Genomic DNA, 15,197 nt, shown 5'->3' with positions numbered 1-15,197 from the left:
CTCTGTTAGATTCCGCCACAAGTTTAGACACAACAACTGAAACAAAATAAATGAAAAAAAAAGAAATAAAACAAATAAAGTAAATACAATGAAGTAAATTAATAAGATAAAAACAATTCGCAACAAATACAGAAAATGGACAGCTGTGCAGATTCGCTCATTCCAGTTCAAACTCAAGTGGGGCTTTAACTGCATTTATTAAGTTGAAAAATCCATTTTAAAACAAACAGTTCAAATTGAATAAAACACTTCCAATTGAATCAAACAATCCAAATTAAACAATTCGGATTCAAGTAAACAATTCAAATTCAACAATTCAAATCCAATTCAACAATTCAAATCCAATTCAACAATTCAAATTCAATTCAACAATTCAAATTCAATTCAACAATTCAAATTCAACAATTCAAATTAAATTCAGAATTCAAATTCAACAATTCAAATTCAATTCAACAATTCAAATTCCAAACTCACAATCGCAGCCAATCCAGTGCAAACCATCTCCGGGGCCCCCCCCAGGAAGTTCTTTATAAAGTCCATTACAAATGGGGCAAAAGACCGGCTTGGGTTCATTGTCCCCTTGCAGGGGGCCCCCCTCTGCGGGGCCCCCGGGGGCCCCCGCGGGGGCCCCCCCGGCCTCTGGGGGGCCCCCCTGGGGGCCCCCCGGGGGGCCCCCAAGGGGGCCCCCCGCGTGGGGGCCCCCCTGGAGGCCTCCCTGGGGGCCCCCAGAGGGGCCCCCAGCCCTCTGCGGGCTGCCGCCCGGGGCCCCCAGGGGGGCCCCCGGGGGCCCCTGGGGGCCCCCCAGGTACAGACCCGTGCAGGACCCTCCGTACCACTGGGCAGATAACATTGCTGCAGAAGCAGCAACCTTGGGGGGCGGGGGCAAAGGCATTGGCGGCCACCCTGCTGCTGCTGCTGCTGCTGCTGCTGCTGCTGCTGCTGCTGCTGCTGCTGCTGTAGGGGATGAGGGCGGCGTCGCGTCGGCCTCCCGCCTCCGCTTGCTTTGGTTTGCTGCCTCTGCGTCTCTAGCAGCAGCATCCCAAGGCCGCTTGTGCTGCTCGCTGCTGCTGCTGCTGCTGCAGGCCGCTGGGGGGGGCAGGTCTGCTGCAGCAGCAAAGCTGCTGCTGCTGCTGCTGCTGCTGCTGCGCCTCTCGCGCCGCCGCACTGCTTCTGTTGCCACCACTCGCGACAGCTGCAGCAGCTCCTGCTGCTCCGCCAAATGCATGGGCGAGGGGGGGGCTGGAGTGCGGCTGCCTTCGCCCCCGTCGCTCTCGGGGTCACTTGCGCACAAATTGCTGCTGCTGCTGCTGCTGCTGCTGCTGCTGCTGCTGCTGCTGCTGCTGTCGGGGGCTGCGGCGGCGCCGCTGCTGCCTGCGGCGTCAGCCGCGCCCCCAGCGCCTTTGCTGCTCTCTTCCGCCTTCTCCTCACAGCTCCCTGCTGCTGCTGCTGCTGCTGCAGCAGCAGCAGCAGCAGGAGCGCGGGAGGGCTTTGGCTGAGGCAAACCCGCCAGGAGAACGCCCGGAAGGAAATATTGCTGCAGCAGCCAAGGCAGCAAAAACAAAAAATATAAATTTAAATTTGAAGTTCTAAAGAAGAAAGTGTAGGACAGGCAGAGGCAGCAAGATGCATGCAGCCGGAAGTCCAGCAGCAGCAGCAGCAGCAGCAGGAATAGCAGCAGCAGCAGCAGGAAAAGCAGCAGCAGCAGCAGCGACCCCACACTAAAAGTAGCGATAGCAGCAGCAGCCACAGCACCAGTCGCAACACAGCTGCTAGAAGCAGCAGTAGCCGCAGAAACAGCAGCAGCAGCCAAAGAAACAGCAGCAGCAGCAGCAGCAGCAGCAGCAGCAGCAGCAGCAGCAAACCTGCAAATATTCGATGGGGTTTGCAGCTAAATGGTGCAGCGCGTCGAGCTCGCGGGGGGGAGGGGGGGGGCCCCTAGTGAGGGGGAGTCTGTTGTCAGTGGCTCTTGTTGCTGCTGCTGCTGGCAGTTTGTGTGCTGCTGCTGCTGCTGCTGGCTGCTTGTGTGCTGCTGCTGCTTGCTTGTGTGCTGCTGCTGCTGGCCGCCCCGCACTCAGCAGCGAGTGGTACAGACACTGCAGCTTGTGGCTGCTGCCGTGGTGGCCCTCGAGGCGGCAGCCCAGCGCCCGCGCACAAGACACGTGGAACCTGCGCAGCAGCAGCAGCAGCAGTGGCAGCTGGAAGCCCCAAGGTGCCGTCGACAAACAACAGCTCTAAGGGATTTAAGTGACGCTAGGACTGGTGAGTAAGCGCTTTAGCTGCTGCTGCTGCTGCTGCTGCTGCTGCTGCTGCTAATGCTGCTGCTGCTGCTGCTGCTGCTGCTGCTGGAAGGTGAAGGACGTACACGTAAGCGCAGCGGTTGCCGTTGCCGTTGCTGCTGCAGCTCGTTGTCGCTCCTTGCTGCAGTTGCACGCACCTCCCCAAACCCTAAACCCTAAACCCCAAACCCTAAGCCCTAAACCCCAAACCCCAAACCCTAAACCCTAAACCCTAAACCCTAAACCCTAAATCCCGCTGCCCGCAGCGCAGCTGCGCAGCTAGACCGCAGCCGGCGGCCCAGGCCGCAAACCCTAGCCGCCCCCCCAAACCCCAAACCCCAAACCCCAAACCCCAAACCCTAAACCCTAAACCCTAAACCCTACTTTTTGGCCGCAGTAGCAGCAGGGTTTGTCGAAAGCAGTCCTCGCAATGCTGCGGAGAGACTCCGTCGGAAGAGCAGCAAATCGGGGAGGCACTAAACCCAGGGCGCAGACGCAGTGCACCCACTGCGCGCTGCTGCTGCTGCTGGGGTCTGTGGGGTGCGCGCTGCGGCTGCTCCTGCAGCAGCAGCAGCAGCAGCAGCAGCAGCAGCAGCAGCAGAGGGGGGCGCGTGTTGGGCGGGGATGCACGGGCAGCAGCACCGACAAGCGACGAACCAGCAGCAGCAGCAGCAGCAGCAGCAGCAGCAGCAGAGTGGGGCCGCGCGTTGGTTGGGGGTGAGCACGCAGCAGCAACAAGTGACGAGCCAGCAGCAGCAGCAGCAGTAGTAGCAGCAGCAGCAGCAACGGGAGCAGCAGCAGCAGCAGAAAGAGCGAACAAGCCAGTAGCAGCTGCAGTGACCAACAGCAGGACTACCGGCACTACCTGCATCGGCCTGGGCAGCAGCAGCAGCAGCAGCAGCAGCAGCACTCAATGCAGCAGCAGCAGCACCAGCAGCAGCAGCAGCAGCAGCAGCACACCCTGCAGGCTTCTGGTCGACTCTCTTGAGCAGCAAGCCGTCAATTCTGCTGCAGAGGAGACACCGAGCAGCAGCAAATGAAGTCAACTCCCCCGAAAGGAGACAGGCGCAGCGGGGACAAACCCAGGCTTCTGCTGCTGCTGCTGCTGTTGCTGCTGCTGCTGTTGCTGCTGCTGCTGCTGCTGCTTCGTCGCTGCCCGCGCTGCTGGGGTCGTCCGCGGCTGCCGCTGCTGCTGCGGCCCCCGGGCCTGCTGCTGCTGCTGCGGCCCCTGGACCTGCTGCTGCTGCTGCTGCTGCTGCTGCTGCTGCTGCTGCTGCTGGGGGTTTGCTGCTGCCGTCTCTCCAGGCCCTGCGGCGCTGCAGCCGCACTGCTCTTGCTGCTGCTTCGCTCAAAAAGGAGACAGCAGCAGGTTGTCTCTCGACAGTCCCCCAGCAGTTTCTGCAGACTTTCACATTGCAGAACTGACACCGCTGCAGCAGCAGCAGCTCCCCCTCCTGCTGCTGCAGCTGCTGCTGCTGCTGCTGCTGCTGCTGCTTCTGCTGCAGCGGCCAGGTTGAGCCCACGCGGTTGCACAGGGAGCAGCAGGGACTTCTGTTCAAAGCAGCTAAACGAGAAAGAACGGAGACACTTAATTCTATCTGTCTCCCCCCCTCCTCTGCTGCTGCTGCTGCTGCTGCTGCTGCTGCTGCTGCTGCAGCAGGGGCCTTGCGCTGTAAGGATAAGGCTGCAGCGCCCGTGCCGGCAGCAGCAGCGTTGCTGGCAGCAGCGGCAGCAGCGGGCTTTGCTGCTGCAAAGGCCAGTTTGCTGCTGCTGCTGCTGCTGCTGCTTTTGGCTGCTGCTGTCGGGGAAGACAAGGCGGAAGCGGCAGCGCCGGAGGCGTTGGCAGCAGCAGCAGGTGGCGCTGCTGCTGCAGCTTCTGCTGCTTCTGCTGCTGCTGCCACGTCCAGGATGCTGAAGTCTCTTGCTGCAGCAGCTAGCTGCTGCAGCTGCTGCCTGTTGCTGCTGTCGACCCGGAGCCCGAAGGCAGCCAGCAGCAGCGCGAAGGCCTCCAGCAGGCAGCAGCGGGGCAGCAAGCTGCTGCTTGCTGCTGCTGCTGCTGCAGCAGCAAACGGAAGCTGCTGCTCCTCCCGCTTCCGCTTTCTCGTGTCTCCTAAAAGGAGACACTTGAGGCTTTTTTCATCTGGCAGCAGCAGCGGCACTGCAGCACTAAACAAACAAGCAGCAATTTGTGCTGCTTCCCCTGCGTCTCCGACTTCTAGGATTGCCGGCGGCTCCTCTGCTGCTGCTGCTGCTGCTGCTGCTGCTGCTGCTGTGGGCGTCGCTGCTGCTGCTTCTGCTGCTGCTGCAGCCTCTCCCGCGGGGCCCTCGGCGCAGCAAGCTGCTGCTGCTGCTGCTGCTGCTGCTGCTTCTAAATCTGTCTCCAAAGAGACTCTGCGGTGTCTTGTGTTGCTGCGCAGCTGCAGCTGGTGCTGCCGCGGGTGCCGCTGCTCCTGCTGCTGCTGCTGCTGCTCCTGTTTGCTGCGGGGGCCCTTGCTGCGTCTGCTCTGCTGCTGCTGCTGCTGCTGCGGCTCCTTTGCACTGTTCGCGCTCGAGGGCCGTCCACTGCCAGCAGCAGCAGCAGCAGCAGCAGCTGCTGCTGCTGCTGCTGCTTTGCCTCTCCTTGTGATGGGGTTGGACTCTCCAGGAGGGTCTCTTTTGTCCCGCGCCGCTTCTGGCTGCAGCGTCTCTGGTGTGGCAGCAGCAGCAGCAGCAGCAGCAGCTGCTGCTGCTGCTGCTGCAGGTGCTGCAGCAGCTGCTGCCTCGTGTTCCTTGTCCTGCGTCGCCGCCGCCTCCGTGTCCGCGGCGGCAGCAGGCTCGAGCTGCCGCCGCCCCTGCCGCTGCCCCTGCTGCCCCTGCTGCTGCTGCTGCTGCTGCTGCAGCAGCAGCAGAATGTTGGTTTGCGTGCGCTTCGGAGAAGCAAACAGCAGCGCTGCTGCTGCCAGCTGCTGCCGCCACCGCTGCAGCTCCGGCTCCAGCGGCAAGTCGAGGGCCCGCGCCTTCGCCTTCTCCTTCTCCCGGTTCGCCTGGTACCGCCGCAGTATCTGCAGCAGCAGCAGCAGCAGCAGCAGCAGCAGCAGTTGTAGCAGCAGCAGCAGCAGCAGCAGCAGCAGCGGTAGCAGCGGAGGCGGCAGCGGCATGGGAGCGCAGCGGCATTCAAAGGAGGAACTCTTCATGCAACTTCGACACTACTAGCTCCACTCTAAACCCTAAACCCTAAACCCTAAACCCTAAACCCTAAACCCTCCCCCTAACTCCTAAACCCTAAACCCTAAACCCTAAACCCTCCCCCTAACTCGTAAGCCCTAAACCCTAATCCCGAAACCCTAACCTCGAAGCCCTAAACCCTAAAAACCCCTAAAATCTACAAAACCCAGAAAACGCCAAAAAAGCCCACAAGTTCCACACCAAACCCTAAACCCCAAACCCTAAACCCTAAACCCTAAACCCTCACGAGAGTGGGGCCCGGTGCCAGGAAGAAGACGGGGCGGGGGGGTGAGTCTCCCAGTCGGTGTGGAGCTGCGGGTGGGCCGCGGGCTAACCGCCTACTACTAGGCCCCTAAACCCTAAACCCTAAACCCTAAACCCTAAACCCTAGAAACCCCTAAAAGGCTCTAAAAACGCGCAGAAAACGCCAAAAAGCGCGAAAAAAAGCCCAGAAAGCGCGCAGCTCCCCCAAACCCTAAACCCTAAACCCTAAACCCTCACGAGAGTGGGAGCGCGGTGGCGGGAATGCGTCCTGCAGAAGAAGACGGGCCGCGGGGGCTGAGTCTCCCAGTCCGTGTGGAGCTGCGGGTGGGCCGTGGCGCAAGGCAAGTGGCAGGGCCGCGCGCAGGCCGGGTGGGCGCACTGCGGCGGCGCGGGGCCGCAGCGGCGGCAAAGGGGGCAGCGGAGGCGGGATCGGGGAGCAGTCGACTCCCGCCAGCCCCACACCCCACACGCAGCCACCCCACAGCCCACGGCGAGGGCGCAGCGCACGTGGGCCCACACTTGCGACTGCAGCAGCAGCAGCAGCAGCAGCAGCAGAGGGGGGAAGGAAGGCTTGAGTTGTGTCCGGGAAGTTGGAAAAAAACGAGAAAAAACGGATTAAAACTCGCGAAATTAACTCTTTTCGAACGCAGGCGCATGCACGATGCATGCATGCAGACACCAAGCATGCATGCAGACACCGGACACCCCACATGCATGCATTTGATACCCCACATAAATGCAGACACCCCACATGCATGCATTTGACACCCCACATGCATGCATTTGACACCCCACATGCATGCAGACACCCCACATGCATGCATTTGACACCCCACATGCATGCAGAGACCCCACATGCATGCAGACACCCCACATGCATGCATTTGACACCCCACATGCATGCAGACACCCCACATGCACGCATTTGACACCCCACATGTATGCAGACACCCCACATGCATGCAAAGACCCCACATGCATGCATTTGACACCCCACATGCATGCAGACACCGGACACCCCACACGGAGACACCGGACACCCCACATGCAGACACCGGACACCCCACAAGGAGACGCTGCATGCAAAGAAAAAAGAGAAAATGGAAATGGAAAAGAGAGAAATAAAAGAGACAAAAAAGAAGAAAAAAGAAGAAAAAAGGAAACAAAAAAGACACAAATGGAAGAAAGAAAATAAAAGAGAAAGGAAAATAAAAAAGGAAATGAAAGACACAAAAAGGGAGACATAAAGAGACAAGAAACATCAAAAGAGACAGAAAAAAAAGCAAAAAGGAGACAGAAAAAAAAAGACAAGATGCATCAAAGGAGACAGGAAAAAAAAAGCAAAAAGGAGACAGAAAAAAAACAAAAAGGAGACAGAAAAGGCAGAGAAAAGCTGAAGGAAAGGAGACAAAAAGGCCCAAAAGGAGACAAAAAAAGCCAAAAAAATGGACAAAAAAGCCCCAAAAAGAGACAAAAAAAGGCAAAAGAAGAGACAAAAAGAGCCAGAAGAGAGCCAACAAAAAGGAGAAAAAGGAGACAAAAAGAAGGGCAATAGAGAGGGAAAAAGGAGACAAAAAACAGCAAAAAAAGAGACAGAAAAAGATTAAAAAGAGACAAAAAAGAAACAAAAAGGGGACAAAAAAGGGACAAAAAAGGAGACCAAAGGAGCGTCAAGAGCGCGAAAGAAAGCAGCAAAAGGAGCGGCGAAGAGCAGCAGCAAAAGGCGCAGCAGCAGCAGCAGCAGCAGCAGCAGCAGCAGCAGCAGCAGCAGCAGCAGCAGCAGCAGCAAAATGACGTACATTGTCTGTCTTGCGAAGGGGGCCCCCCCCCGGGCAAAAGCCGTCGAAGCCGCAGAGGCAGCAAACTGGCAGCCGCAGCGTGGCAGTGAGGCCCTGCAGCAAACTGACAGCAACAGTGCAGCGCAGCAGCGGGTCTTTGCTGTAGAATTTGCTGCTCTGCAGCAGCAGCAGCTCCTCCTCCTCCTCGCCTTGCTGCTGCTGCTGCTGCTGCTGCGGCGGCGGCGGCGGCGGCGGCGGCGGAAGCAGCGGCGGCGGCTGCGAACTCGTCTTGCTGCTGCTGCTGCTGCTGCAGCCCCGCGCAGCAGCAGCAGCGGAGGACGCAGAGGGCCCTGCTGCTGCTGCTGCTGCTGCTGCTGCAGAAGAAGACCCTGCGGCCTCGCCCCCAGGCGCCTCTTCCTCCTCGGAGTCCGAGAAGTAAAGCGGCACCTGCCGCAGGTAGTCCAGCGGATTCACCAAAGTGCTGCTGCTGCTGCTGCTGCTGCTGCTGCTGCTGCTGCTGTCGGGTGCTGCTGCGTCTGCGGGTGCGTTCTTGGATCTTGGCTGCGCGCGGTCCGCTGCCGCTGCTGCTGCTGCTGCTGCTGCCCCCGGAGTCGGTGCGTGGGCCGCGTCCGCGGCGGGCTGCGTCTCCGCAGCAGCAGCAGCAGCAGCAGCAGCAGCAGCAGCAGCAGCGAGGCGCAGGGAAGTGTGGGCGAGCAGCAGCAGCCGCAGCAGCGGCAGCAGCGGCAGCAGCGGCAGCAAAGGGAGCAGCAGCAGCGGTAGGGGAAAGGGGGAAATGGCAGCACTTGCAGCGGCAGCGGGGGGGGAGAAGCAGCAGCAGCAGCAGCAGCAGCAGCAACAGCAGCAGCAGCAGCAGCAGCAGCAGCAGCACGGACAAAAAGGCTAACAAACCCAGCAAAGCCGCACGCAGCGACGGCAACTCCAGCAACAGCAACCAACAGCAGCAACAAAGCCAGCAACAGCAACAAAAGCAGCAGCAACAGCAGCAGCAGCAACAGCAGCAGCAGCAACAGCACCAGCAGCAGCTCACGTCCTCAGCTTGTGCCCATTCTTGCAGCGCCGGCCGCCGCTCTGAAGAGACCGCCAAGATAAGGTCCTTGAGGCTGCACAGCAAAAACGCCCAAAACCCTAAACCCCAAACCCTAAACCCTAAACCCTAAACCCTAAACCCCAAACCCTAAACCCTAAACCCTAAACCCTAACTGGCCATACATGTGCCTCTTTTCCTGGGCAAGACGAACTAAACGCCATGTCAGGTTTTCTGCTTCTGTCTCCATCCAGCCATCTTCAGAATCCTGCCACAGCTGCAGCTGCTGCTGCTGCTGCTGCAGCTCCTGCTGCTGCTGCTGCTCTTGCTGCTGTGGCTCTTCTGGGCCTTGCGGCTGTGTCTGCTGCTGCTGCTGCTGGTCTTCCGGCTGCGGCTGGACCTGCTGCTCCTCCTTTTGCTGCTGCCGCGTCGGCTGTTGCTCCTGCTCCTGCTGCTGCTGCTGCTCCTCCTGCTGCTCCTGCCGCTGCTGCGGTTGCTGCTGCTGCTGCTCCTCTTCCTCCTGCTGCTCCTGCGGCTGCTGCGGTTGCTGCTGCTGCTGCTGCTCCTCCTCCTCCTGCTCCTGCTGCTGCTGCGGTTGCTGCTGCTGCTGCTGCTGAGGTCCTTTGCTTTCAACTGTCTCCGTCTCCTCCAACTCATTGTCTACTTGCACCTTCAGGTCCTCTTTGGAATCAATTTGCTGCTGCTGCTCTTGCTGCTGCTGCCGCTCTTGCTGCTGCTGCTGCTCTTGCTGCTGCTGCTGCTGCTGATCTTTGCCGCAGTCTGTGTCCATTTCCGCACATTCCAGCATTTGAGCTTCAGCATCTGCATCTGCTGCTGCTGCTGCTGCCGCTGCTGTTGTTGCTACTGTTGCATCTGCTGCTGCTGCTGTTGCCGCTGGAGTTTCCGCTGCCGCCGCCGTTGCTGCATCTGCCAATGCTGCTGCTGCTGCTGCTTCTGCTGCTGCTGGTCTTGCCGCTGCTGCTGCATCTTCAGTGCTAGCCTGTTGCTGCTGCGGCGTTCCTAGGCCGCTGTGACTTGCTGCTGCTGCCGCTTTTGCTGCTGCTGTTGCTCCAGCCGCTGCTGCTGCTGCTGCTGCCTCCGCAGCCGTGGGTGTTGCTGCTGCTGCTGCAATAGTAACCCGCTGCATCTCCTGCTGCAGCAGCTCCAGTCCCTGCAGCGGCAGCAGCAAACCTGCTTCTCTGTTGTACTCTAAGGCCAAGGGAATCCCTGTGCGTTTTGCTGCATCTTCGGGGCGGCTGTTTGCTGCAGCAGGAGGCACGGGCGACACCACCAGCTGCTGCTGCTGCTGCTGCTGCTGCTGCTGCTGCTCGCAAGCCTCCGGCGATCCATAGTAGCCGAAGAGCGGCGGCAGCACATGTGCAGGACGCACTGGAAGCAGCATCTTGTCCGCAGCAGCAGCAGCAGCAGCAGCAGCAGCGTCGGGGCTCAACTCCCCACGCTGCTGCTGCTGCTGCTGCTTCTGCTGCTGCTGCTGCTGCTGCTGCTGCCCCAGGCGGGCCCAAAGGGCGTCGCGCCCTCGGGCGTCTAAACTGTCTATGTAGGACTGCGCGTACACCGGAAGAAGTGTCTCGTCGTCGCTGCTGCTGCTGCTGCAGCTGCTGCTGCTGCTGCTGCTGCTGCTGCAGCTGCTGCTGCTGCTACTGCTACTGCTACCATTTTCTGCTGCTGCTGCTGCTGCAGCTGGGCGCGGGGAGAGCCACACCGGCGTCGGCCCGCAGAGCACTTGTGGGAGAGGCAGCAGCGTCGTGGAGACGCTTGCTGCTGCTGCTGCTGCTGCATCTCCCTGCTGCTGCTGCTGCTGCTGCTGCTGGTCCCACTCCGCCTTGACTAGTGGCGCGGCTGCGTTGGCCGCAGGAGGCGGGGCAGCAGCAGCAGCAGCAGCAGCAGCGGCAGCAGCAGCGGGAGCGTCGGGGGAGGCTGCTGGCTGCGGGGGCTGCTGCTGCTGCTGCGCAGCAGCAGCAACAAGAGCCAGCAGCTCGTCCACGCTGCTGCAGTCGTCGAGAGCAGCAGGAAAGTCTGCTGCAGTGACAGCTGGAGGCAGCAGCAGCGACAGCACGGCGCCGTCTGGGGGGGGGTGTACATACACCTGAGGCAGCAGCTGCCCCTGCCACTTTTTGTTAACCAGCGGGTCGAAGACAGCTTCGCATGCAGCGTCATCTTCTGCTGCTGCTGCTGCAGCAGCAGCAGCAGCAGCAGCAGCGGGGTCGGGCTTGGCGCTGCTGCTGCCGGCGCGCTGCTGCGCGGCGCTGCTGCTGCTGCTGCTGCTGCAGCTGCGGCCGGCGGCCGCGTGGCGCCGCTGCAGCCGCTGAGTTGCTGCTGGCTTTTTCTTAACAATTAAATCAATTAAAGAGTTTGCTGCTGCTGCTGTCTCCTTTTCCCTGTAAGCCACTCCCGTGTCTCTCGTTTGGTAAGGCGCATGCAGCAGCAGCTGCTGGTGGTGCAGCAGCTGCTGCAGCCCGGGGCTGCGCGACACCGGCAGCCACCAGAACACGCTCGACTCCGCGCACACCGCGCTGCAGCAGCTCGCAGCTGCTGCTGCTGCTGCTGCTGCTGCTGCTGCTGGCCGCGCGGAGACGACGCGGCGCGACGCGGCAGCTGCTCAGCAGCTGCTGCTGCGCCAGCTCCGGGCCCGTCGCTGCTGCTGCTGCTGCTGCTGCTGCTGCTGCTGCTGGCAGCTTCCGCGGGAAGACCAGTGTACTCTCGCTTCTCCGCCCCATGGGCGTACGCAGTGCTGCCAGCTGCGCGGGCTTGCTGCTGCTGCTGCTGCTGCCGCAGCTGCTGCTCCTTCTGATGCTTTTGCTGCTCCTGCTGCAGCTCTTGCTGCAGCTTCTCCAGCTGCTGCAGCAGCTGCTGCTCCTCGTCCTCCTCCGTCTTCGGAAGTGCACTGTCTCCTGCTGCTGCTGAAATGTCTTCAGGAGACAGCAGCAGCGACACTGTTTGCACTGCCGCTTGCTGCAGCAGCTGCTGCTGCTGCAGCACTTGCCGTTGCTGCTGCTCCCCTCGCTCCTGCTGCTGCTGCAACAGTTGCTGCTGCTGCTGCAGGTGCCGCTGCTGCTGCTGGTGGCGCTTGCTTCTTTCCGTCAGCAGGGGCACAGCAAACTCAATGAACTGACTGCTTTGCTGCTGGTGCTGCTGCAGCAGCTGCAGCAGCTGCGGATGCACTTTTGAAAAGTACTGCGTGTCTTTTTGCTGCCAGAAAAGCTCTTCTTCGCTTTCTCCTGCTGCTGCTGCAGCAGCAGCGCCGCAGGCAGAAGGGGACCCCGAGGGGCCGCCGTGGCACTCAGACGGCATCCCTGCTGCTGCTGCTGCTGCTGCTGCTGTTGCTGCTGCTGCTGCTGCTCCTCAAGGTGGATGTGGCGGTGGTGCTGCTGCTGCTGCTGCAGGTTGGGAGAGGCAACATTGGGGGGGAAGTCGCAGCGCCGTTACTCCCAAGAACCTGCCCTCGTGCTGCTGCTGCTGCTGCTGCTGCTGCTGCTGCCCTTGTTGTTGCTGCCACCGGCACCGCGTACAGCTGTTTGTATCCGGTGAGCAAGATGTCCTGTTGTCCAACTGAGGTGGTTGCTGCTGCTGCTGCTGCTGCTGCTGCTGCTGCTGCTGCAGGGCCCCCCGAGTTGGCAGTGGTGCCGGTTTGCTGCTGCAGCAGGGGGGCCCTGGTGTATGTCCAGCAGCAATTAAAGAGAAAAAGAGACAAAAAGAGGTACTTGCTGCTGTCGTTCTTGCTGCTGCTGCTGCTGCAGCACCCAGCGAACGGCAGCAGCAGGGCGGAGGCGCCGGGGAAGAGCAGCAGCAGCAGAGAAGCAGCTGCTGCAGCAACGCGAATAGGACAAGCAGCAGAAAACCCTAAACACAAATGCATTACCAATTTAACAAACAGACAGGAGACACAACAAAGACAGCAGCCGCAGCAGGCAGCAGCAGCAGCAGCGAAGGCTGCTGCTGCTGTTCTCGGGGGGGGCCCCTCGTCGTCGCTGCTGCAGCTGCGTTAAACGACTTCTTGCTAGGGTTTAGGGTTTAGGGTTTGGAGTTTAAGTAATGGCCTTCAGGGCTTGTGGTTTAGGGTTTAGCAGCGCAGCAGCAACACCGCCACTGTGTTGTTACAGCAGCGCCCCTTGATGGTGGGGCCTCACGGGTCTACTGCGTCTCTTGCTGCTGCTGCTGCTGTTGTTGCTGCTGCAGCTGTTGCTGCTGCAGCAGCTGCTGCTGCACCACTTGCCCTTTGTTGCGCTTCTTCGGACTTCCTGTCTCTCTGCCCCTCGCGGGACACCCCACACTGGGTGGCGGTTTTGCTGCTGCTGCTGCTGCTGCTGCTGCTGCTGCTGGTCCCTTCCAGAACCAGCGACAGCAACAGGATCATCCGCTGCTGTAACAGTTGCCGCTGCTGCTGTAGCAGTTGCTGCAGATGCTACTGCAATTGTTTTTGCCGTTGCTGCTGCAGTTGCTGCCGCAGCAGCAGCAGCAGCAGCAGCAGCAGCAGCAGGCTTTCGCCAGCGATGCAGCTCAAGGGACTTCGAGGTCACTTACTGTCTCTTCCACTGCTGAGGGCACCAAGCTCTGAGCATTTAGCTGAAACAGCTACAGGAGGAAAGAACAGTTGTCTGCTGCTGCTGTTGCTGCTGCTGCTGCCGCTGCTGCTGCTTTTGCTGCTGCTCTCGCTGCTGCTGCTGCTGCTGCTGCTGCTGCTATTGAGGACCACCGAAACGTGCAGCGGGAGTGGCAGCTGGCCCCACACGCAGCAAAGGAGACACCTCTCAGCCCAAGTCGTGGGCTCTAGCCGCAGTTCTGCAGCAAAGCCCCAGTTGCTGTTTCCCGCAGCAGCAGCAGCAGCAGCAACAGCAGCAGCAGCTACAGGAGAAGCTGCTCGAGTGAACACTTAAAGTTTAGACCAAAATATGGGGGGAAAGGCTGCAGCAGCAGCAGGGGCGGCTGCTGCCCGCTTCTGGCCGTCTGGCTGGGTCCCCGGGGGCCCCTGGGCCCCCGGGGGCCCCAGGGGCCCCTATAGCAGCTGCAGGGGGCCCCTAAAGCAGCAGCAAGTGCTGCAGCAAGAGGGCCTTGCTGCTGCTATCAGCGAGGCCCTGCAGGAGGAGCAGCTCTTGGCCAGAATTTGTTTCTTTTTGTCTCTAATGACTATTTTACAGAAAAGCAAAAGAAAGCTTTTTGAATTTTCGAAACTTTTGACTTCCTGCTGCTCCAGGCTAAACCCCGGGGCCCCCCTCTGGGGCCCAGCAGCAAAATGCAGCTTCCGGCAGTAGCAGCAAATTTGTCCATTTGCTTCTTCCTTGCTGCTGGCTTGCATGCGCCTGAGTCTGAAGTCGCTTTTATTCATTTGGGATTGTTTGGGATAAAAGGAAGTGTTAAAGCATTTAAAATCTAAAAAAATAAGAAAGTAAAAAAGATCCGGAACTTCTTAATGTTTTTTCTGGTGCCATTTAGTTGCTGCAAGTTGCTAAAGATTGCAACTTGGCCGAAAGTGGTTTTGTGTTCTTTTCTGATTTGAAGAAAGAAGAAAGATTAAACTGATAAAGGGCTCTTTCTTGAATAAAATTAATTTAATTATTTTGAAAGGTCTTGTGCAAATCTGAAGAATCTTATTTCTAAATGAGCCTCAGAAAACATTTAATTGCCTTCTTGTGCCACAGCCAATACAGTGGGGCCTTCACTTCTATTTGAAAAATAAAAAACTTTTTAAAAAGATAAACATTTTAAAACTCCAAGGCTCTAAAACGGGAGCCAATTCATTCAGCGGGGCCTTGTTGCTGCTCTTGTCTCGCTTGAGAAGCAAATGAACAAATAAAGAAAAAGACATTTGACTTGGTCTTGCTTGGCAAGTTCTTTGAAAAGTTATTTTTTAAAAACTCATAAATGCCTTTTTGGAAACTCAAGACTGTCTGCGCTTGCCGGAAAACTCAAGCACTTGCACTTCAAACTGGGAACTCCGGGACCCAGAAGTGAGAAAAGATTTTCCTTTTCTTTTTGCTGAAAGTTCAGCAGCTGCAACGCATGCACTGAATGGGGCTTGCAGCCTCTAGTGGGGTAATCACGGAGACAGAAGGCCCGTGGTTTCTGTGGAGTGACTTGGGAAAGTTTTCGAAGTTTTGAACATTGAGTGTTTTCAGCGAGGAATCAAACTTACCCTTTTCTCTCTCTCCACAGCCAGGGACACAAACCCCAAAATGGGGTTTGGGGGAGTTAAGAGCTTTTATGTTTTCAAAAAGAATAAAGTTTTCCTCTTATGGCTGTCTCTGTCTCCTCACTGCCTCTCTTATCCCCAGAAAACTGTCTCTGTCTCCTCAGTGTCTCTTATCTCCTGAAAGCTGTCTCTGTCTCTTCATTATCACTCTTCTTTCCAGAAAACTGTCTCTGTCTCCTCAATATTTCTTCCCTCATGAAAATTGTCTTTGTCTCCTCAATATCTTTTCTCTCATGAAAATTGTCTCTGTCTCTTCACTCTCCCTTATCTCAGAAAATTGTCTCTGTCTCCTCACTCTCTCTCATCTCAGAAAATTGTCTTTGTCTTTTTACTGTCTCTTATCTCAGAAATTGTCTTTGTCTCTTCATTGTCTCTTATCTCAGAACATTGTCCCTGTCTCTGATTGTCTCTCATCAGAAAAT

The 15,197-nt window shown here is 58.3% G+C and overlaps 1 protein-coding gene across 1 annotated transcript; it reads right to left on the bottom strand.

Annotated features, from left to right (window-relative positions):
• Positions 1–457: 457 nt before the first annotated feature.
• Positions 458–11,879, bottom strand: ENH_00004550 (PHD-finger domain-containing protein, putative; the record flags this gene model as incomplete). Its single annotated transcript, XM_013584007.1, has 10 exons — positions 458–1,492; positions 1,863–2,166; positions 2,772–2,835; positions 3,142–5,317; positions 5,728–5,832; positions 5,982–6,269; positions 7,544–8,161; positions 8,571–8,643; positions 8,753–11,050; positions 11,098–11,879. 10 exons carry the CDS (start codon positions 11,877–11,879, stop codon positions 458–460), a joined length of 7,743 nt encoding a protein of 2,580 aa, XP_013439461.1.
• Positions 11,880–15,197: the final 3,318 nt, after the last annotated feature.

Source organism: Eimeria necatrix, genomic scaffold (assembly GCF_000499385.1).
Source record: "Eimeria necatrix Houghton genomic scaffold, Enh_scaff112, whole genome shotgun sequence".
NCBI lineage: Eukaryota > Apicomplexa > Conoidasida > Eucoccidiorida > Eimeriidae > Eimeria > Eimeria necatrix.
The sequence above is the reverse complement of the archived record's forward strand: the minus strand, read 5'-3'. Positions and strand labels throughout refer to the sequence as shown.